A 24,759-nucleotide genomic window follows, 5' to 3' on the forward strand; every position below is an offset into this window, starting at 1 on the left:
CTATAACTTATCTACATACGTGATCTCCCAAATCAATATAATGTCTTAACTATAGTATAGAGTAGAAAGGAAGGGAACGTGTATCTCAGTGGACAAATGTGCAGGAAGGACCACACTGGAAAACATATTGAAGTAGCCCAGATGGTCGCCCTTATCGGTGGGGTCACAAAATGTGCGAGCTTCAAATGTCACTGAATGACATTGTGTTTACGAGGGTGGTTTTCCAAAGAAATGAGTAAGTTTTTAACAACAAAAAAGCAAAATTGTTTTTCCTTTAACAGGGCTGTGTTATTCCTGAGAAAGGAGGCTCTGGTACTTATGAACAAGTTTTCCACTGTGTGATTATCTGTTAGAACATTTGGGATTATGCAGGACACGGGATAGACTTTCATATTTCGGACCGCAGGGTGTCTGGTGTTCCTGGCCTAGGCCTCTGCGTGCCAGGTTTGTCTTCCTTAATCGCTGTGATGACCAAAAATATCCCCACACGTTTTAAAATGTTTCATAGATACAGTACCACCTGCCTGGAGAACCAATACTTCAGAAGAAAGGGAATATTAATCTTGTTATGTGACATTTATATTACAACCAATGATGTTAGAAAATACACTTCGTTTCATAGTGTGTCTCAGTCTACTAATGATTTGCGTTATGATGAGCTTGTAGCATAGTAGCAGTTTAAGGTGTTGGTTATAAACTATAGGATGAAAGCACTACTTTTTTCAAGCACATTTGAAGATAAAGGTTATTAGAAGTTACATTAACAATTACAAGTTTAAGCGCTGTCCTTATACATATTAAGATTTATTTTGTAGATACTAATCCAAAAACATTGAAATGAGCATTCTCATTCCTGGGGAAGTTTTTGTATCTTCATAAGGAGAGTCTTTGAACACGTCTTCCAGGTGACTTCGTTTCTCTCTTTGGTACCTTTCTGTTTCCTCCCACCACCTCCTTCCCCTCACCACCCTCCTTTTTAAATCTTTAGGCAAAGAACAGAATAGCGCAAAAATATGTATGGCTTAATTCAGTATAAAAATCATCTTAGTTTTTCTTCTAGCATCTGGTTTTAAATATTCACACTTGATGTTTCTTTGCTTTTAGGAAGGCTGGTTTCGGGTAGCTGAAAATATGGGATTTCAGTGTCTAAAGATTGAGAGCAAAGATCCCCGGCTCGATGGGATAGACTCGCTTTCCGGGACTGAGATCCCCCTGCACTACGTCTGCAAGTTGGCCACTCACGCCATCCACTTGGTGGTCTTCTACGAGAGGAGTGGCAACTACCTCTGGCACGGCCCTCTGCGGCTCAAAGGCCACATTGACAAGAAATTTGTTCCTTTTCGAAAGTTACAGTTTGGTCGTTATCCGGGAGCTTTTGACAGGTAGGTTCAGGGCCTAAAGCAGAAATGTGAAACCTGTATTGTCCAGTCAGGAATTCTTTCTCTCTCTCTCTCTCTATATATATCATATATATCATATATATTAGATCACATATATATATATATATATATATATATGATCTAATATGCATTTCACATAACTCAGTTTTGAAATGTAAATATTCAACAGGAAGAAACTCAGGCACAAATGCAATAGGAAATGTTTATAAGAATGTTCATAGCAACATTGTTCTTGATGCCCCCAAACAAAACACTGTGCGTCCATACAATACCGTAGTGTTGTAGAGCAGGGAAAGGAATGGACTGGTGCTCTGAGTAACAATGTAGATGAATCTGACAATGTTGAGGCAGAAGCAGGCATAAAATAATGCAGATCTTAAGATGGCATTTATAAAGAGTTCAGACACAGGGTAAAGTATGTTCATAGATGTATGCTTCGGTAGTAAAAGTGGTCAAAATGTACAAACCTCCAGTTAGGAGAGAAGTCAGTCCTGGGAACATAATGTACAGCCACGTGACTGTAGATTTGGATTGTACATTTAGAAGTTGCTAAGAGAATAGATCTTAAAAATTGATACCTGAGGTAATCAAAAATATGCTTGATGTTTAGCAGTTTTGCTTATGTTGTGTATTTTTTAAAATATTTTATTTATTTTTAGAGAGGGAAGGGAAGGGGGGAGAGAGAGAGAAACATCAATGTGCAGTTGCTGGGGGTCATGGCCTGCAACCCAAGCATGTACCCTGACTGGGAATCGAACCCGCGACACTTTGGTTCGCAGCCTCCGCTCAATCCACTGAGCTACGCCAGCCAGGGCAACTTATGTTGTGTATTTTGAAGAGGCTGTCAGGGCTACTCGGGATTAAGTCCTTATAATGAATCTTAACTTTTGTTTTCAGGCCAGAATTACAACAAATCACTGTTGATGGACTAGAAATCCTCATTCCAAAAGATCCAACGCACTTTCTAGAAGAAATGCCGCACTCTAGGTTTATTGAGTGTAGGTATAAAGAAGCTCGAGCATTCTTTCAGGTTAGAGATCACCACATATTCCAGTTTTTAAATTAGAGGAAATGCGTTTGTAATATTTTGAGGGGGAGGGAGATGAAGGGGATTATGGAAAACAGGTAGAAAACATCTTTTGAGTCGTCTGTTTTCTTCTGGATTGTTTTCTATTAACTGTTCAAAAAGTAGACTAAGCATTAGTAGACTATTTAACATTGTTTGATATTCATGGAGACCTTGTTTTATCTGGACAGGCTTTGATCGGTTTGGCATTGGCCTCTGCTCTCGGCCAGGTCAGCCATACACTCCATGGTGTGTTCTGTTCCTGAAGTGCTCCAGCTAGGATGACGCCACCGCAGAAGGTGGACCATGTAAAAAATTCATAGGAAATAGTTCATGGAAAATGCAGGCTTTTAGAGGGTTGACATTGAGTATGAAATTTTTTGTTTATGAAGGTTTTTGAAGATAAATGCTACACAAAGACCAGGTGCTTTTGAACTTTACTTTATTCTGCCGTTCTAGCTTTCAATTCAGTAAACATTTATCGAAAGCCTGTTTCCCAGACACTCTGCTGACCCTGGGGATATAAAGATGATTTTGAAGGGCATGGAAGTTCAGCTCTAAGAGATGACATGAAATAGAAATACTGGGAAAACAGTGAAATTTACAGTGGGGTTTTGGTACCCCATTTCTTCCACCTGCCTTTTTCTGTGGAGTTTCCTTCAAGGAAAGCTGTGTGTACTAGGACAGGAGCATATGGGGAGACATACCAGCTGTATCATCACTGCTCAAGTGCCCAGCGCCAACAAATGCGAGACTTGCTGGTAGGCTGTGCTGGCCCCAGGACCTAGGCCTGATGGTCCAGGTGAGCCTCACTCACCATGTCCCTTACTTGTGTGGCTGCGGAGCTGTAAAACACTCCCAGTCAGCCTCATGGACGCAAAGCTGGAAAACCACGTGTGTGGATGGGCCTGCTCTAGTAGGCGAGCACCGCCCCTCATATCCCCACCACATGGTAACAAGAAGCAGAAGAGGTGTGGTCCGAGGCTTGAACTTGACCATTCACTCTTTCTGCCTTAAGAGAGTTTGTGCTGGCTGCCACCTCTGTCATAGTAATTATCACAGTGAATTGCCAATGTCTGTCTTGTGCCCCTACTGGGTTATGTGAACCTCTTGATGGCAGACATCTTGTTTTACTCACCTCTGTAGCCCCAGTGTCTGGCACAAAGACCCTATGATCACGGCAGAATGCACGGAGGATAAGGCACTCATTTGAATCAAGCGATTTTTAGAGACATTTGTTAGAGCTGCTCATTAGCTAGCAGGCATTTCCCCAGACTCATCTGCTAATCTTTGTGGGACGGCAGTGTAAATGTAAAATGTTTCAGACTGCTGAGAAATCACGAAGATACTATCATTTTTTAACTCCATATTTCCATTCTTTTGAGATTGTTAGGGCAAAGAATCAGTGTTTGAGTACAGAGAATGGGTGACTGATGCTCAGCGGGCTTTTCAGTTTGTCATAGATGGCCTCGCAGCTGTGGCGGTTGAAGTACCATCACGAAGCCAGACTGTGATGCCTGCTAGAAGTTCATATTCATAACAGGATCGGGGATGGGGGGGGCTTTGTGTTCATTCCTCAGGATTGCGTTATCTCTGTCCTTCCCTGCAGCGGGACAGACTTGTGGTTCCTCATTTGTTTTGTTTCCTCTTGTGCTAATGTATTGGTATTACTAATATGGAGTGCCTGATGGAATTAATAACTTTTAAAAATTCTTATCGTCATAAGTGTTTCATCCTTCAGCATTTCTTATGTTAGAACCGTGTTTAAAAATTCCGTGGTTAAAAACCGTGATTCAAACTTTTTCAAATTACAGTGAAGACACATGAGTGAGCACTGGATGGCGCCAAACTGCCTGAAATGCAACGCCTGGTGTACGGCAAGCAGTGAACTGATCTAAAAGTCTCACAAAGCAGCCTCCAAACTTTTTAAAAATAATAATGTATTTCGAACCATTCTCAAACTTTTATAAAAGTTAAAAATATAATACAAATGGTTTTTTTCTTTCCTGAACCATTGGGAGTAAGTCGTGGACCATATGCCCTATAACTTTAGTATTTCCTAAAAGCGAGAATATTCTTTAGAGGTCTTAATACAGAATTTAGGAAATTAACACATAGATTATTACCCTTTAATCTCCATCCATGTTTTTCTAATTGTCCCAACCATGACCTTTATGTCGAAAGGATTCGGTTTGGCATCACACGTTGTATTTAATTTCTTCGTCTCCTCAGTCTCCTTCCGTCTCGAACAGTTTCATAGTTCTTTTTTGACTTCTCATGGCTGTTCTACTTCTGAGGATTTTAGGCCAGATAGTTTGTGAATGTTCCCTCATTTGGGGTTTGCCTGGTTTTCCCTCGCGCTGGCTTCAGGTTACACAGATTTCCCAGGAATAACATAGGTGCACTGTCGTGCCCTCGCATCGCACCCATTGGTGCCGCCTGACCCGGGCGCACCCCACTTCTGTTGGCATTCATGTCGGTCATTCCATTGAGGTGCCAGTCGAGGTGCCATTCGCTAGCTTCATGCCTGTGAAGTTTCTCTTTTTCACCTTGGCAATTAATAGCATTTGCCATGAAGCTACTTTAAAACTATGTAAAACAGTAAAATATTTACATAAAAATATGTAAATACTGTCAATATCAAACCTTCAACCTAATTGTTTGTATCAGTATGAAGTCATTGTTTTCTGATTTTTGAGCACTTTCTTGCTTTTTGGCACAGGTATTCTAGGTTTATCTTGTCCTTTCCCTGTCGTCGTAACCCTAGAATCAGCCATTTCTCTGAGTACTGGTTATCTTTTAGAAGCCAAGATCTGGATGCCAGTTGTGCTCATTGCTGCTTGGGTTTTGCTGCACACAGGTCCTCACAGGAGTAGAGTGTGTGTGTTTATTTCTATATCCATCTATCTATCTCCATGAATTCATATTGATATCTCCAGTCTAATTAATTTATATCCATTAAACAGCATACAGTTCATTTCCACCTTTGTGGCTCCCTTCACAAACAGTGAGAAACCTGAGAATCCTATTATCCTTAATATATTTACTTACTTGTGGAATCTCCCCTCATTTCTGTTGCCCCCTCTCCTGTGTGGATGCTGTCCTTACCCTGCTCCGGCTCAGACGCCCCACACGGGACAGCCCCTCCGCGTGGACACCCCTATCACTTGCTCAGGCTCTGATCCTCACACCAGGCCAGCACTGGGCACCTGCTTGCTCTGCCTCACCCGATGGCTCTAGTTTTGAATAGTTGGCGGGGGGGGGGGGGGGGGGGGTGGCGGGGCAGGGGGAGAGTGGGACATGCTCTCCTCATTTACTTTGTTTAGTCTTTATTTATTTCTCAATCTACCAAGATGTTTAGAACTAAGATAACATACATTTTTTCTGAACTTGATTTTGTTAATTATCAAAAAATAATTAATGAGCTCCAGTCTGTTGAATTCCAGTAAAAAAAATAAGCAGGGAATATGGAACTATCCAGACACCCGGCCTAAGAATACATTTTGCTTTAGATATGCTGGTAGCTCTCAGAATTAGCCTTCTTTTGCCCCACTTAACCAGCCTGCTGAATCTGTGAAGTGGAGGAGGGAGGTGATAAAGGTATGGGTCTCAACCTGGTTCTGTTCTTCCCCTTTGAACTTGTCTCCTAGAATCGTTTCCTGTAGACTTAATTTACAGGATAAATGTGTGACTAACAGGGACCTCTGAAGCTTCGTTTTTATAATAGAAAAATATATGGGACTAATTCTCAGATTTAACTCAGATGTCACAGAAACGTTTCTAGGCATGTAGAAATGGCTGTAATGGCTGACTCTTCATCATACCTGCAGCAGTACCTTGAAGATAGCACCGTGGAAGCTATGGCTTTTCGGAAGAGTGCGAAGGAGTTGCTGCAACTCGCAGCCAAAACGTTGAAGGAATTGGGAGTACGATTCTGGCTGAGCAGCGGAACTTGCCTCGGTAACATCCTCGTTGCTGTTCATTTGTCTTTGTGTCATTTTGTCCTCTTTGGCTTTAGGGACAACTACTTGTGATGACAAAATGTCAGTGATCGCTTAAGTGTCGTATGTAGAGATAGAATAAACATAGTGCATGGAGCAAGAATTTATTGATTTCTTTAAAGAAACTAATTTCCAAAACATAAAAGTGAGTTAGGAAGGCCATACTTGTGTTTACCAACAATTATAATTCACGTGTATAAAATGTACACCAGAACATGTGGACCACATTGGATTCTGATTAGCATTTTATTATTTCTGTCCCAAATTAGTGTTGCTTTTTTAACAGACTATTCAGCTTCTTTACTTACACATGATACAAACAACTTGCTTGCACCAAAAGTTCGTACTGAGAGGAAGATTGAAGGGAGGGCCGCGAGGTCTTCGCAGCCCTGCTCCAGGTCCTCGATAGTGCCGCTGGCTGGGCATGACTGCCTTCCCCTGTTCTCTCCCTTCAGCGATGGGGACGTGCAGTTTCTGGAGTCTGTAGGCAAGTTGCTGTTAGAGTCTGAGAGAGATCTCTGGATCTCCTTCCACTGTGCGTTGGATCACAGTTCTTTGGAATTTCAAGTATTTTAGAATCTTAAATGTTATTTTCATTCCCTCTTGTTTATAACTGCAATTGGTTATAGTTGGGTTCTTTCTTGATTATTACTGTATTTATATAAAAATTATCCTGCTTTTATAGGATTACCATGTAATTTATTTCTAATTCAAGAGACTTTTGAGAGTGAAAAATAGACCCATTAATAATTATGTTGAACAATAGTTATAAAATGGGATATTTGGGTGTCCTGTTAGACTCTGTGGAAAATTGACATGGTTCTTCTTGACGAGGAGCATACAGCTAGCATAAGCCAGAGAGCGAGAGAATACCGTATTTTGCTGTGTATAGTGCATACATTTTTGCCCAAATTTTTGAGGGAAAAACAAGGATGGGCATTTGTATGTAGCACCTGAAATACTTTGTATCTGTTCTTATGTTTTGTAATTATTCATTACATAAAATTTCTTATACCATAATATGTTCAAAGATAAATGCTAAAGCTCCTTTATAATACAAGAAACAAGTATCTAAGCATAAATAAATAAATAATTGAATTGAAATTAAAGGTTTTTTTTTTTTTTCTGAAAGTTTGGGCCAAACACGTGAGTGCACATTATTCACAGAAGCACATCATACATGGCAAAATATGGTGCCTCTCACATACACTTGTGATATATACTTTAAGGCTTAACTTTTTGAAGCAAAATGTTTCACTTGTCTTATGACTATGTCATCAGAAATATTTGTCATGGTTTGTTTTGAATTTTTAGCCCCATGGTTTTTTTTCATTTAAGGGCATTTATAAAATGAGGGGGTTGAAGTCCTAGCTGGTGTAGCTCAGTGGATTGAGTGTGGGCTGCGAACCAAAGAGTCGCCAGTTCATTTCCCAGTCAGGGCACATGCCTGGGTTGTGGGCCAGGTCCCCAGTAGGGGATATGTGAGAGGCAACCACACATTGATGTTTCTCTCCTTCTCTTCCCCTCTCTCTAAAAATGAATAAATAAAATCTTAAAAAAAATAAAAATAAAATAAAATGAGGGTGTTGGGTTAGATGACATTTAAGAGCTTTCCATTTTGTTTTTTATCCTCACCCAGGGATATTTTTTTTTTATCGTTTTTAGATAGAGATGATGAGAAAGAGAGAAACATTGATTGGTTGCTTCTCATACACTCCCTGACTGGGGATCGAACCCACGACATGGGTGTGTACCCTGACTGGGAATTGAACCTGAGACCTTTTGGTCTAGGGTATGATGCTCCATCCAACTGAGCCGCACTGGCCAGGGCAACAGCCTTCCAGTTTTAATAGTTTATGATTCTTTTACAGGTGTGGGTTGTAGATTTTTATCAAACTAGGTGAGACACCCGCATCCTAGGCTTCTAAAGATTCATGTTAAAATAAATTGAAAGTTTAGACTTCCAGACAGTATTGCTCAATAGCAATACCTATAAAGATAATTGTAGACATTTATTTAGTTTTTAAATAATTTGGGTGGAAGTCTTCAAAGGATAAGAGGGGAGACCAAGGAGCCCTTAGTAATATAACGGTATAAATTTTGTTTTTAGATTAGTACTATATAGCACCTGATTGAGAAGTAGATGCATAGTAAATAACTAGAAATACGTTTTGACAGTGTGCTGAAAATTGAGGGTGATACCGCTCTCCTTTTTTGTGTGATCTATCAGACATAAGCTATTCAGAGCAGTTAAGTTCTACAAATTATTACTCAAGAAAGGGATATTGTTTAAGCAAAATAACTAAATTATATATTTTTAGCACATCTTAAAAGCTGGCTTCATCCTTAAAGGTTTCTGATTAAACAGTCTCAAAAGTAATTTAATTTTTTCAGTTTCATTTTATTTTTGACTAGGTTATTTCAGTTGTCCCAATTTTTCCCCCTCTGCCCCCCTCCACCCAGCACCGCCCACTCCCCTAGGCAATCCCCCTCCTTTGTTCATGTCCACAGGTCATGCATATAAGTTCTTTGACTACTTCGTTTCCTATGGTTGGTCTTAACATCCCCCTGCCAATTCTGTAACTACCAATTTGTACATCTCAATCCCTTCACCTTTTCCCCATTCCCCCATACCCGCCTCTCCTCCCCACTGCCCACCGTCCCAATGGTCTCCATATCTATGATTCTTCTGCTTGTTTTCTTACTTTGTTTTTTAGAATCATTTGTTGATAGTTATGTATTTACTGCCATATTAACGTTCATAGCTTTGATCTTCTTCTTTTTCTTAAATAAGTCCCTTTAACATTTCATATAATAATGATTTGGTGATGATGAACTCCTTTAGCTTTACATTATCTTGGAAGCATTTTATCTGCCCTTTGATTCTACATGATAGCTTTGCTGGAAAGAGTAATTTAATGTTGTAGGTCCCTGCTTTTCATCATTTTGAATACTTCTTGCCAATCCCTTCTAGCCTGCAAAGTTTCATTTGAGAAGTCAGCTCACAGTCTTATGGGGACTGCTTTGTAGGTGGCTCTGCTTTTCTCTTGCTGGTTTTAAGATTCTCTCTTTAACCTTTAATCTTTAACCTTTGGCATTTGAATTATGATGTGTCTTGGTGTGGTCCTCTCTGCATCCATCTCATTTGGGACTGACTCTCTGTGCTTCCTGGACTTGTATGTGTATCTCCATCAAATTAGAAAAGCTTTCTTCTATTATTTTTTCAAATAGGTTTTCAATTTCTTGCTCTTTCTCTCTTCTCCTTCTGGCACCCATCTGATGCAATAGTTGCAACACTTGATGTTGTCCAGAGGCTCCTTACACTATGCTCCATTTGGGGGATTCTTTTTTCTTCTTGCTGTACTGATTGGGTATCTTTTTCCCCTTTATGTTTCAAGTCATTGATTTGATTCTCATCTTCATCTGCCCCACTGTTGATTCCCTGTAAATTGTTCTTTATTTCAATTAGTGTCTCCTTCATTCCTCATTGAATCATTTTTATGCTTTTGAAGTATTCACTGAGTTCCTTGGGCATCCTTATAACCAGTGTTTTGAACTCTGCATCCAATAGATTGCTTATCTCCATTTTGTTTAAAACTTCAGGTCTTTTTCTGGAGTTTTGTTCTGTTTTTTTATTTGGGCCATATTTCTTTCTCTCTTCATTCTGGCAGCCTCCCTGTGTTTGTTTCCATGTGTTAAGTAGAGCTGTTTTGGCTCCATGTCTTAGTAGCATGGCCTAATATAATAGGTGTGTGTAGGGTCCGGTGGTACAGCCACCCCTATCCCCCAAGCTGGGTACTTGAGGTGCCCTCCTTGTGGGCTGAGGATACCCTCCTCTTGCAGATGAGTCTTGATTGCTGTCAGCAGGTTGATGGGAGGGATTTACCCAGCTAAGACCGCTGGAAGGACTGGCTATGACCCCTGGCCCACAACCACCACCCTACCTGGCTTGTGGAGATGGTTGGGTGGTGGTATCTGATGTGGTCTGTAACAGTCTGCTGGATGTGCAGGCATTAGGGTTTCCCAGGTGGTGCAGGCCAAGGTCAGCCTCCACCTGTGTTCTTTCAGGGGCCCCTTGGCATAAGCTATAAAGCAATCTGCAGATGGCTGCTGCTAGTGCCAGGTCTGGGTCCAGTGGGTAAGAGGCAACAGGGGCTGGGCTCAGCTGTTCCTTGTTAGAGCAGATTTAGGAAGGTCTGAAGCCTGCGCCTGGCCCAGCTCTTCATGTGGAAAAGTTACCAGTTTGGCTGGGCCCGTAAGTTGGATGGGGCGGGCCTTAGGTAATCATCATGGCAGGGCTTAGCATGAGAGCCAGGTTGATGGAGACTCAGGTATGGTGCCATGAATTGTGGCTCTATGTGGGGGAGGGCTCAGAAAAGGTACAAGGGCCACTGTCTGCAGTTCTGTCTGGGTGCTGTCCCCCAGCTCTCGCCCTGATACCAGATGCTTCAGTTCTTCCCTATATGCCACTGGTGCCCCTAAAGGTGCTGCCCTGGTGCTGGAGGCCAGAGGGAGTGAGTCTGAGTACGTCCCTGTGCCGGGCCCTCCCAGAAGAGACACCTGAGAATCCCACAGTTTCTTTAGCCACCCCAACTCCCGCTGGTTTTGACAGCCAGAAGTTACGGGGATTATCTTCCAGGTCCTGGAACCCAGGGCTCCGTGGTCTGGTGTGGAGCTGGGACCCCTCGCTCCTGAGATATCCCTTTGTTTTATATCCACCACAAGTGGGGTTGGGACCAGCCCATTCCATGCATCCATGTATCCACATCTCTTCCCCTTCATCCCTCCTATCCGCTTGGATGAGTGTGGTTTCTTTAATTCCTTAGTTGTTGGACTTCCATACAGCTCAATTTTTTGACCGTTCTGAGTGATATTTGTTCTGTAGCGTAGCTGTAATTTTGCTGTGGTTGTGCAAGGAAGTGAGCCATGTTCACCTATTTACCTATGCCTCCATCTTAACCAAAAGTCTGATTTTCTTAAATGGATGGCCCACCTAACATTATTAAAGCTAATACTTTATTCAGAAATTAAAACACATTATGAAAATTTTTGAGGTTGCTTAGTGCTCAGCCCAGTAGAAGGAAGGAAGGGAGGGAGGGAGGGAGGATTGGCTTTTTAACAGATGGATCCTATAACTACAGACTTAGTTTGGGATTTAATTTTTAAAATACAGTTTTAGTAAAGCACTCTAACTCTAATCTTATGAAATAAAATCCACTGTTACAAAGATCATTTATTATAACAATGACTAATTTTTTTCCAAACTTAAGTTTTTTAAGAAGTTTTCTTTTCTTTTTTTTTTTTTAGGATGGTATCGACAGTGCAGTATCATTTCTTATAGTAAAGATGTTGACATAGGAATTTTTATACAAGATTACAAATCTAATATTATTTCAGCATTTCAGGATGCAGGACTTCCACTCAAACACAAATTTGGGAAGGTTAGTAATAATAATCTATTTTACTTCATAAGTAACATGTCTCAAAATTAAAGTTTGTATTAAACAACCCAGAAATTATTAAGAACGTTGCATGCATCATTGTATCACTTGGTATCCACCTGGATGAATTAGGCAGAAGCTTGCTAGCACATGTGACCTCTGAACTATTTTTAAAAATCTACAAAATCTGGCTGTCTATTAACAATAATAGAAAGACCTTGGGCTCTTGCAGATGAATCTATTCCCATTACATTAGGCAACAACATAATGTAAAATTAATATAATAATGTACATTAATATAATAGGTAAGAATCCCACCTACCCTACCTGAAGTTACATTGTTTCTCATGATTCATTTAGTTTTATGTTCACTTGGGCAACGTAGCATTATCAACACAAAACATTTCATCGATTGCTAAGGGTTAGAAATACAGGCTTATTTCAAAGAGTACTTGAATTTCTTGTTTATTTCATCTGTCCTAGGTCATAGTAGTTTTTTCTGAGGTCAGCTAGGAATAAGTCATCGTGGCTTAGATGAAATCTCCTTTTACTCAATTTGATTCTGATGCCCTAAGCCTCTGATCCCTTGGCAATCACCTTACTATTCATTTTCTTGTTCTCAGAGTGGTTTTGTCCTGGAAATCAAGTAGAAGTATGGTTAGTCACTGGAAAATTATGTTCCTCATTATAAATGTTCCAGTTCATTTTTTAAAAATTAATGAAATACTTTCCTGAGGTCAGAGTCAAAGCACTAGAACTCTAGTCATTCAGCAAACATCACCAGCACTGTGCTTTGCATCCGGGATATAAAGGTAAATAAGTTGTAGTCCTTACCTTTGAGGAGTTCTGTATCTAATTGGAAGGAAAAAGCTGCATGGATAAGTATGTGATTGATTCTGTAACAGACAGGCGCACCATGTCCAATGGGAGTGTAAGTATTGGCAGGATAAGTTTCTTTAGGAAGATGTTCTCAGAATTCCCTGTTCCTTTAACTTTACTTTTTCATGTACGTATTGTACTGATCTATGGTCTGTATATGGGTTTCTGTAATACAACATGTACCTAAGTACTTATATATTGATTATAATGAGAAACTTCTTTCCTGACATTGTACTTGAATATTAAAGGGAGTAATTTGTCTTTGGTTCTTTTCTTTCTTTCATCAGAATGGGGCTCAGGAACAGGATGTTCTGCAGAGTGATAATCTAACCACTGTTAAGTCATTATCCTGAGCTGTCATCAATTCTAAGGAGCAGCATTATTTTATATGCATTTAAGAAAGAAATCAAATGATGGCATGCTACTGATGCATCCAATTTCAGAGGTGCTCCTATTTGAAAACATGTATCTTAAAATCAATACTCTGTATAAAACATTACCTTTCCTTAAAAAATGTATATTTCCATCCTGGCTGGTGTTGCTCAGTGTATTGAGAGCTGGCCTGCAAACCAAAGGGTCACCAGTTTGATTCCCAGTCAGGGCATGTGCCTGGGTTGCAGGCCAGGTCCCCAGTAGGGGGTGCATGAGAGGCAACCATACAATGATGTCTCTCTCCCTCTCTTTCTCCTTTCCTTCCCCACTCTCTAAAAATAAACAAGTAAATAAGATCTTGTTAAAAAATTTTTTTTAATTAAAAATGTATATTTCCTTTGTTTCAGTCTATGAAGGTGTTCTTCTTCCCTCTAGGTAGAAGACAGCTTGGAACTATCTTTCCAGGGAAAAGATGATGTGAAACTTGACATTTTTTTCTTCTATGAAGAGACTGACCATATGTGGAATGGAGGCACTCAGGCCAAGACAGGAAAAAAATTTAAGTATGAATCAGATAAGTACTTATAAAAGGGGCAATAGAAATAACTTTGGAGGTTAGAGAAAAAGAAAAAGACTCTGGCAAGGCTCTATTATCAGCCAATACTTTCTCAGCTTACCCTTAGAGCCCAGGTATGTTTGCTAGGTGAGAACTACCCATCAGCAGAGCCTGCCAGGAGGAAGTGTCCCTGGTTTGTCAATCCAAAGGGTCATTAAGATTAGAAGCCCTTGAGTCATCAGAAAGATAAAACCAAAACAGGGAACAGGAGGCCACACCCAGAGCCTGAGTCAAAACACTGATTGGCTGTTAGAGCTGTAGGAGCTTGATAATTGGGTACAGGTTGGCTAAAAGTCAGTAAGACAGTCAGAGTGAAGTGAAGTTTAAGTGATGAAATTGGGATTGAAGGGGGCTGAGGCCAGGATTGCTGGGCAGTCTCTGATCTGTGCCTTTAACATAGACTGAGGGCTAATCCTTAAAGGACACCATTGGGTTTAACAGCTACCATATTTAGTCAAATGTAAGATGATATCCACTGTAAGATGCACCATTATTTTATGTGCTACTAAGGAAGGAAAAACTGCCGATTATAATCGTAAGACACATGATTCACAGATGGAAAAATTGGTGGTGGTGTCTCAGAACTGAAGGAATGGAGTATGTTAGATTGGCATTTTTTTTTAATGCTGCCATAGTAAATCTCCTGGATGAGAAAAGACAAAAAGTAGCAGCGGTAGCGTAACTGTGCTGTCCTTTATGATGCAGTTAGCCCGTTCTTAGTTCTGAGAGAGAGTGAATGGGAATGAGAACCCGAAGAGCAAGGGCTTTGGAGTCGGGCTGACCTTGGAAACCGCAGCTGCACCTAACTCAGGTGTGACCTTAAGCTTTGCTAGACGTTAATCTCCTCAGCTGTTAAACTTGGGTGGTACTACTCTGTGTCAGGCACCTTATGAATGTTTCACATGTACTAACACATCTAATTCTCATGACAACCTTAAGAGGTAGACATTCTGTTAGGCACTGAGAATGTATGTAGTTTGTTCAAGATCACATAGCAGATTAGTGAAGGAGTCACATAGCAGCCTGTCTCTAGAATTCATCATTTTAACCTCTGCTTCCCGCCACCTCTCTACTAGACAATTTGAGGCACTTAGCATAGTGCTTAGTACTTATTAAGTAGATGGTGGTTATCATTGTTGTTGTTATTTTATATTATTATTATGATTACTAATGTGGTTAATATCATTGCTGTCATTATCAGGGTAGATAGGTGACCAGGGACATAAATGTACCTCATCAACTACCTGAGATTCAGGCTTTGATCATTGAGTACATTGAGCCATTGGATGCAGCAGGGAATGTTCTGTAACACAGACGAGGAAATCCACACTGAGCCTGGTTTCTCCTGTGTCCATTGACATACCCTACTGGAACCGCTGAATCTTTGTTTGAAGGCAAGGAGTCTTCATGTCAAGTTAAACTTGTTCTGGAGGTTTGAGAGGAATCCGAACCTTTTCCCCCAAATTATAAAGTATCCCCAAGTTGACATTGACCCCGGAGCTTATTCCTGAAACGTTTTCTTTAATATAAAAAAGTATTTTGCTGTTTGACAACACACTTCCATGCTGGGTAAGTTCTGACTATAAGTTAATGAATATGTAAGTGACACTCTCATTGTGACTAGGTACATGGGGGGCGGTAAGTCCCATGGTTTGTTTATTCAAATATGGTAAAGATGCCAAATTTCATGTGTAATTTAGAGTCATTTTTAAAAAGCTGTAAGACCCCTGGCCAGTGTGGCTCAGTTGGTTGGAGCATATAGTCCCATAAACCAAAGGTTGCAGGTTCAATCCCCAGTTGGGGCCTGTACAGGAAGCAAACGATCAGTTTGTCTCTCGCATTGATGTTTCTCTCTCTTTCTTTCTCTCTGTCTCTCTCCCTCCCTCACTCTCTGTCTAAAAATCAATAAATCAGCCCTGGCCTAGTGGCCCGATTGGTTGGAGCATCATCCTGTATGCCAAAAGGTTGCGGGTTTGATTCCCAGTCAGGGCACATACCTAGGTTGCGGGTTTGATCTCTGCTTAAGGCCGTATGGGAGGCAGCCAGTCAGGGTTTCTCTCTCTCTCTAAAATTAATAAACATTTAAAAAAAAATTTCAGCCTCTTATTTAAAAAAAAAAGCTGTAAGAAAGTACAGAGTAGAAATTAAAGACATGGGGCCAGTCTGCTTGTTTTTGAGTCCCAGCTCCATGTTTTACGAGCTGTATTTACCTTAGGTTAAGTTATTTAACTTCTCTGCATTAAGGTTCCTCAAGTATGAAATGGGAATAATGATAGAAATTGCCATTGAGCAGATTTAAAGATTAATATAAAAAAAAGGGTTTTGAATAGAATTAAGCATGTACTGAGTTCTAAGTAATTATTAACTGCTTTTATTAATACTAGTAAAGGTAGTGGTAAAGAAAACTATTCCTCTTCTTAGTTTTATGAGAAATTTGGAGATTAGGAACCTATATAAGTATCTCAATATTAAACTGTCAAATCTATTCTTAGAGAACTCATGAGAATGCCACCTTTTTCTAAGAAAGCTGATTCTTAGAGCCAGCATCCTAATCCTGTTATTCTTAAATTTTCTTTGAAGGCTTGGATTTCTTCCCACTGACATCTGAAACCCACAAACCTCAAAAGAACTGTTCGTTTCTAACCACTACATTTCTGAATAAAAAGAGCTTCTTTCATTCTGCTTTCACTGCTCTTTATGGTGGCAGTGTTTGGGAAGTGGGAAGTGTTCTGATTATTTAACGAGAGAAATGAGCAGTGATAGAGCTGTCTGGACAGATGGTGTGAGTCCCAGATTTTCTATCATGTTACCGTGACCTTAAAAGGCAGAGAAGAGAACGGAATGGCTGCGTAGAGTAGTTTCTCTGGAAGATTCCCCCAGCCATATGCCGTTTTCATTCTTTTCGGCACTATTTGCTTTAAAGAACCGTAGTATTTTCTAGAGGGGGACAAAAGCCTTTAGAGCTGGTCTGAGGGTCTTTTTCATCTTTATAATATTTTACTTTTTATTCCTGCATGGTAAATTCTGAGAAAAGCTTAACAATATCATAGAATGCTTACCATTTTTTAAAAAGTTGGAGAGGAGCTCAGGGAGGAGTAAAAAAGTTCCTCCTTTCAAACCTTTACCGTTGCCCTGGTTCATGTGGCTCGTTTGGCCGGAGCATCGTCCCGTAACTCAGGGGTTGTGGGCTCAATCCGGGTCCGGGCACACACAGGAGACAACCAACCCATGCTTCTCTCTTGCACTGATAATTCTTTCCCTCCCTTTCTCTCTCCCTTCTCTCTCTAAAGAGCAATGAAAGAGTGTCCCCAGGTGAAGATGAAAGAAAGAAATTTTACTCTTTGTCCTCAGGCTATGTTTTTGGTCTTATGATGTAAAAATAATTATAATATTAATAACATCAGTAAAGATATAGATACCACAGTATCAGCTAGATATTAAGTACTGTGATAGGTACTTCATAATCACAAATCATCTCCGCATTACCCCTATGGGTTATGTGTTCTCACTCCCAGTTAAATATGAGGAAACTGAAGCTCAGAGAAGTTAAGTAACTCGCTCAGGGTCATCTTGCCATAGTGGCATGGCCAAGGTTTAACTCCAGACCTGTCAGACTCTTAGGCAAAACTACTTTCCTCTAAGAGTTAATAGATTAACTCTAAATGCATGACATGCATTTAGAGCAATACATGGCTAATAAGTACTACACAGAGTTAGCTGCTGCTACTACTATCCTTACTGTGTATTATTACTATTATAACCACTATTACTACTGCTGTGTTGCTCCAACACAGTGATAATTTGGGTTAGTTATTCTCTGGGCAAGCATTTTCTTTCCAGATCTAATATTTACTCCATCCTTAGCTTTTAGTCCATCACTCCTTTACCTGAATTCATTCTTTTACCTAAAATCTAAATTCTGCTCTTCAATATTGTGTAGATTTTTTTTATATTTATTTTTGCTCTCCAGAGTCCCAATCACCAGGAATAAAAGCAATGAAGTAATAATTATGCCTCTTGAGATACGAAGTTTTTATTCCACAACTTCACAGTTCCTACAAATACTGCCCACATTTCTTTGAGTTATTTCTTTCCTTCCCATCTGAATCAACTGACATAAGCAGAGGCCAGAAGCTGGAGGAGCAATACTCACCGTGATAATAAAAATGAAGTCTTGCTGAGTATTCGCTGTATGCTAAGCACTATGCCAAGCTTTTTGTGCATCATCTCGCTTCACCCTCGCCACAAGTTTACACGGGAGATTTTGTCCCTGTCACCTCTATTCTGTGGACGAGGAGAGTACAGCAGAGCTAAGACTCAGACTGAGGACCCGTCACTGCAGAGTTCATGTTCTTATCGGTGTGTGATGGTAGTGTCACGGTGATCTGCGTCACACTGTTGGTGAGGGGGTCCTCGAAGACATTCATTTCATTCCATGTCATGTCAGTGTGATGCTGTGAGATGCCGTAGCAACAGAACTCTTGTTTATGTCAGTTAGGCTATGGTAAAACTGTTTTCACATTTTATGTCATTTCACTTGGAGTTGCAGAGCCTATCCGTGACTTTAAGTGAGGACTTACCGTGCTCCCTCCCTGACAATGGCATGTCTGTTTGCTGGCACTGTCAGGGCAATACAGCCACCTCAGTGTCCTCTAGTGGGAGAGCTACCACCCCCTCGACTTGTTGTGGGTTCCTTATAGCTTCTGATATTTGCAGTTTTTGCTTATAATATATACCTTAAGAAAATTTGGGCCTTTTCTTCTCTGTGACGACTCAACTCCCATCCAAGTGTGGCTCCAGTATAATTTAATATTTAATTTCTGTAAAATTTATTAATTGCTATGTGCTAAAGATTCTGATGTGAATATGACTTAGTTTCTTCTAGAACCAAAGGCTAGACATGAGACAAATGGTAAAGTATGGTATCAGCAGTGCAGGAATCGAGGTGCAGTCAGACGTCATGTAACAATGTTGCAGTCAACTACAGACCACTTACATGACAGGGGTCCCACATGACTATAATGGGCATGAAAAATTCCCATTGGGTAGTGACTCATAGCCATCTTAGCATTGTAGTGCGACCCATTGCCCACGTGCTTGTGGTAATGCTGGTGTGAACGAGCCTGCTGTGCTGCCAGTCATATAAAAGTACAGCACATACAATCATATATGGCACATAGTATTAGGTAACAATATAAATGACTGTTACTGGTCTATTTACTGTACTGTACTTTTTTTTTTTAAGATTTTATTTATTTTTAGAAAGGGAAAGGAGGGAGGGAGAGAGAGAGAGAGAAACATAAATGTGCGGTTGCTGGGGGTCATGGCCTGCAACCCAGGCATGTGCCCTGACTGGGAATCAAACCTGCAACACTTTGGTTCTCAGCCCGCGCTCGATCCACTGAGCTACGCCAGCCAGGGCTTGTACTGTACTTTTTAAAATATATATTTATTTATTTTTAGAGGGGAAGGAAGAGAGAAAGAGAGGGAGAGAAACATCCACGTGTGATTGCCATTTGCACGTCCCCTGCTTGGGACCTGGCCCACAACCCAGGCATGTGCCATGACTGGGAATCAAACCAGTGACCCTTTGGTTCAAAGGCTGACACTCAGTCCACTGAGCCACACCAGCCAGGGCTACTGTACTGTACTTTTATTGTTACTTTAGAGTCTTTCTGCTTATAAAAAGTAATTTTGCTGTAGAACAGTGTGATGCTGGCAGCAGCCTCATTCGTCTTGTGTTTACTGCGTCTTTTGGTTGCATCCTTTTCTCTTGTGTTTGGTTTCATGCCGTGTTGTCGTGCACAGTAACATGTTGTACGGGCTTGTAGCCTGTGAGCAATAGGCTGTGAGCAATAGGCTTGTAGCAATGAGGCCATGTGGCCTCGGTGGAGAGTGGGTTAGGCCGTCTAGGTTTGTCTGTGATGTTCGCACACTGACGAAATCACCTAATGACACATTTCTCAGAGTGCATCCCCTTCTTTAAGCAGCTCGTGGCTGTATGTGCCAGGTGTGGTTGAACTACCAAATCAGCTTCATCTAGAAGCAAGGCAAGCTAGTGTGGCTTAAAAATAGAGAAGTTTATTAGGTAGACAGGGGGAACGGCCTAATAAAGGCCTAATAATACATTTACTTAACTATTTTTCTATTTAGACTGTTCCCATATTTTATTATTAAAAATTCTATATGCATCTTTGTACAATAAGTAAAAGCTTTATTTGGGATTATTTCCTTGAATAGATTTCCAGAAGCGAAATTATTGTTTGATTGTGTCATCTGAGAAATAGAGGAGTGTGTAGGCAATATTCTAATACCAATAAAAGTGTAGCATTGTATTCCTCAGTGCCTTGTTTTTCTTTGACTCCTTAAGACTCTTAGCAGACCTCCATAGTCTTCCTTGTCAGCATGCTTTATTCTGCCTACCTTTTTTTCTCCTGTATTTTCAATACCCTTTTAATTCTGTGATAATTTTACATTTACAGAAAAGTTACGAAGACACTGCAGAGGGTGTCTGTGCACCAGCTGCCCGCTCCCCCTAGTTAACGCACGACAAACCACAGCGCATTTGTCCAAACCAGTTCCCGACACTGGTGCGCCGCAGGCCACCAGACTCCAGACTCGGTCTGTGTTTCACCAGTTTTCCCACTGACGTCCTTTGTCTGTTCCAACGTCTAGTCCCAAACACCACATTGCATTTAGACACCTGGCCTTTTGAAACTTGGTTTTAGTCCAAGAGCTTAAGCATGTCAGTAAGTAGCACCAGATTATTACGCATCATCAGAAGTTCCAATTCTTTCCATTCAAGAGTGCTGCGTTGCCTCCGTTTTAAAGCTGCTCCTCAGTATTGATAGCTGGAAATAATCTCCCCTTCCTCCGAATTTCCAAATATGTTTTTCCTCCTTACCACTCTCATGCTTTATTTGGGTACTTTTGCTGATTAGCCTGTCCTGTCAGAGTTACAGTGAGATCAGGCCTGGTCAATCTGTCAGGCGGAGGTGGCTTGGAACTGAAGCCGGGCCTCCTGAGTGCAGTCTGCCTGCTTGGGTCAGCCCTTGGTTCTGTGCTATGGAGACTGGTTCAGCGGTGGGGCGACACCAGGTTGATAACTTCTGGGGAATCAAAGGCATAAAGCTAAGTCACCCCAGTTGTTTTCGTGCACTCTGCTTCACAAGAGGCTAAAGACGAGTTAATTGTGGAACCCCCACTCGTAGGTTCTCTCAGTTTCATAGACGCTGTGCTCCCATAGTTTTAGCTTTTAAAAAACACATTTGTCTTTGTAGTACTTACAGTTGTGAAGTTAAAAAGGCAAATTTGAGCAAATGTGTATATTTAAAACATTAGCTTTTCTAAAAATGATCTCACATTTTCTACTCTGTTTACACCTCATATTTTACAACATAAAGATTATGTCTCTGAAGAAGAAAAAAAAAGATTATATCTTAATTATACCTCCAAACCTTTAGTGAGTAAAGGGTGCAAAATTGAGTCATTTGGGGGAAACTTTTGAATGTTATGTGGTAATTGTGTACTTACACAGTATATAGAAGTGGCAGTTATTTACATAGTGAGCTTTGTTTTTTTAAGAAATCACCTCAGAACAAATAAACAGATCTTTTATTTATGGGAAGTAAATTATATTAAGACTGTCATATATTTTGTCTTTTAGTGTAATTCTATAAGGTATTCTATAAGGTAGTGTTTTGTGATATAAAAACATTTTCACGATAAGACTCGTACATGAATATAGCAGTCCAATTCATAGTGGCCAAAACAATGGAAACAATCCGAACGTCCATCTTCTGGCGGCCAGGCAAACAAAGTATGGTGTGTTCAGACAATGGGATACTGCCCAGCAAGAGAGGAATGAACTACTGACAGGTGCACTAACAGGGATGAATCTCCAAAACATTTTGCTAATGGGGAAGAAGTCGGGTAAGAAGAGTACATACTAGTAACTGTATTTATTTGAAATTGTAAACAGGCAGAACAAACCAAGAATGTGAAAAGACCAGCCTGCCAGGGCCAGGGTGGGTTGGCTGCATGAATGCCAAGGAGTGCGGGGAGCTTTCGCAGGCAAGGGGGCAATGATCAGTAAGTGCTGTCGCTGGATTATTGTAGCGGTCGCGTAGGTGTGTGCATTCGTCAGAATGCAAAATGGGCGCATTTCATTACATGGGAATTACACCTCAAAAAGGTGACTTAAAGGGTGAAAGAAGGCAAAAATATGACTCAGAAAACCAACACTGAGAGAAAAGGGCCCAGTGTCACACGCTGAAACAGACATACCTGGGACCAGAGCCGTGAACTGATCGAGCCAGACCTACCTGCTGTGATAAACTGATAATCTCATTGGACAGACGGGGCAGTCTTACATCAAAATGGGAGAAGACTGGTGTATTTAGTATGAAATCTTAAATCATGATTTAATCTCCTTTTTTTTTCTCGTCATTATTATATCCAAAGAGAAATCCTATAAAATTTGTGTGAGACAAAGCAAGCACAGCTGGCTGGAATCGAGCTGTGTGTGGATGAGCTCTAGATCTAGTTTTTTGGAATCTATTCAGTAGAAATAAAAATGTCCTAAGGCTTTGTCCTCTGGCCTTAAAAGTGTTGTGCATGCCTTAAATAGGTAGTTTTTGATATAGTCATTTTGAGTGTGTGTTCAAGTGTTACGTTGTCACTGTCCATACAAGCTTTAAGTGTCGTCTACTCCTCGATAGCAGAACTTTTTCTTCTTTGTCGTGTGGCACAGATAACCACTTGCTCTGTCCTATAGAGATTGCATAGCAGAGTTCAATAGTAGATGGCATTTAAACCTTTTGATAAATTTCCTAATTGAAACAAAAGAGAGGATTATTTTAGTAGACTTGCAATAAAAAGGATCTAGAATTCCTTTAAGCTGATAAGCAGAATGTACCAAAAGCTTAGAGTGAGCAATCATATTTAATAATAAAACTTTAGACACTTTTCTGTGAAAGTTAGGAAAGAACTTAAGACTGCATGCTCTTCTTACTTCTATTAAGCCAGAGGGTTTAAGGCACTGGTAATAACACAAGGAAAAGAAATTAGAAGTTAAAAGAAGAGACGAAATTGGTAAGGCGGATAAACTATTTGTGGTGTTTTACATTCTCATTTAATAAAATGGCTCTGCAAACGTGTTTAAAAGGTCAAATCCCGTTGTAATTGATGTCTAACTCACTTAGCCTAGCTCACTAATAATAGTAAAGAAGTGTTTTTCATTTAGCAATTATGTTTATAGGTTTTATATAGCTGATGAAATTACTCTATCCAATCACCACTAAGTAGTTTTCCCAGATTTGAGGGATGTCTGTGAGGGAAAAACAATCTATTCCCACTAACTCTTAATTCTAACTACTGTTCTACTCAAAGTAACAAAGTAAAAATGGTATGAAATAGAAAATGAATGGAAGGATATTTACGTGTGTGCGTGTGGTAAGACCTCTTGAATTTTATTCTGATTTAGGGTTGATTGCTTTGTCTGAATTTAAGTCTGTTCACATTTTGGATCCTGTCAGAGCTTTGAAAGCCAAGGTTACATTTTAGACCCACGGTGTATTATTAGCCATTGTTTACTGGTAACCTGGACAGAGTACATGGCATGTGCTGTTCCGTGTCACTAATCCCGCCCCCTCCACAATCCCATTTCACCATCAGTTTTTATATTTTATGGTTTGTTTATCTTTTCTCTTCTCCTAGGAAGTTGGAATTTTCTTTTGGCTGAATGGACTAAAAATTACTTGGTGAAAAGAAAAAGTTTAGGGATGTTTCTATCAAGGAACAAAATTAACATTTATTTTGAGTTAAACTGCCTTTGATTTATTTTAACATTGTTTATGTATTTTAAATGCTTTGCTTTTGTTCTAAAACCTTTTATGGTTCAAAACATTGCTTTTGTAAAACCTGTGGTATTCTTATTCACCCTGTCTATTCTGGATCTATGATTTTCTTTTTAGCTTTTTGCTAAGACTGTGGAGGCTAATATTTAAGAGAGAAGTTTCCAGACCTGTGTTACTAGGTAAACCATGACTTTTGCCTCATTTCAACCTCGGTGTGTCAACCTGATAGGTTGGGGCGGGTGGACATCTGCCGACCCACCTGTGATTGGGGCAGGTGGAGGCTGGTATGGATGGCTGTGTCTGCTGACAAAGCAGGCAGTTCTGTGAGTATGAGTGTGCGGAGTAAAAGGAGGACCTGCAGATGGTAGAGCTGGGCTGTATCTGATTTCCTCCTCGGCTCTGAGATTTGCTGTGGCCGTCTTTTCAAAGGAGCCAGCTGGGGTTGTCTGTTAACCACCAGCACCCATTGGTTTGGGTAGAAGGGACTTGTTGCTTTCTTTAGAATTTGTTTTCGTATATATTTCATTTATATTCATGTAGCGATAAAACATGATATTCAAAAGCAGAATATGTGAAAACTGACCTTTCCTTGGAGAACACCCCAGTTAGATCTCATTTCCACGAGATGATTACATTTGGACATCTGACTTTTTTTCCCCTGTTCCTTTTTTTTTCTTTAATCTCTGATATTTCAAATTTCTGTGATCTGTTATTGCCACTACGAATCTCATGACCGAAAGTTCTTTCCATGTTGTGAAGAGGGGAAACATTTTTTCAGAAAATAGCAACACAATATAAGGCTATAATAAAAATGTAAATGCAACAAAGCTGATAGTTTTCACTTCCCTTTGTAAAATATAAAATTCTATCCAAAGTACCTTTAAGTTACATGTTTTGGTTTAGTTTCTGAGACTACCAATTAAGATAGTTCTGCTGTAGATAGAAGGAAGTTCATTGTAACTGATATTCCTTGGGCTGCCTTGGAGGTGTCCGTTAGCATTTCAAATGGAAGGATGTTGGAAAGTCAGAGGCTACAGGTGGGTCCCTGTGAGGGACAGGTGCCTGAGCCAGCCTCCTGGAGTCGTGCTAGCTGTGTAGGCTCGGGAAGCCCAGGCTGTGAAAGAACA

At 40.3% G+C, this 24,759-nt stretch overlaps 1 protein-coding gene across 5 annotated transcripts in view; it reads left to right on the forward strand.

The window, feature by feature from the left end:
* FKTN (fukutin) overlaps positions 1–24,759 on the forward strand; it is a 45,882-nt gene that overhangs the window by 13,896 nt on the left and 7,227 nt on the right. For all 5 annotated transcript variants that reach the window (XM_028525266.2, XM_036021996.1, XM_036021998.1 and 2 more), the window contains 5 exons: positions 1,105–1,382; positions 2,298–2,430; positions 6,297–6,426; positions 11,775–11,908; positions 13,595–13,722. In XM_028525266.2, coding sequence (XP_028381067.1) covers positions 1,105–1,382; positions 2,298–2,430; positions 6,297–6,426; positions 11,775–11,908; positions 13,595–13,722 — 803 coding nt within the window. The remainder of the gene's footprint in view (positions 1–1,104; positions 1,383–2,297; positions 2,431–6,296; positions 6,427–11,774; positions 11,909–13,594; positions 13,723–24,759) is intronic.

The sequence above is a fragment of the Phyllostomus discolor genome, chromosome 3 (assembly GCF_004126475.2).
Source record: "Phyllostomus discolor isolate MPI-MPIP mPhyDis1 chromosome 3, mPhyDis1.pri.v3, whole genome shotgun sequence".
NCBI classification, from domain to species: domain Eukaryota; kingdom Metazoa; phylum Chordata; class Mammalia; order Chiroptera; family Phyllostomidae; genus Phyllostomus; species Phyllostomus discolor.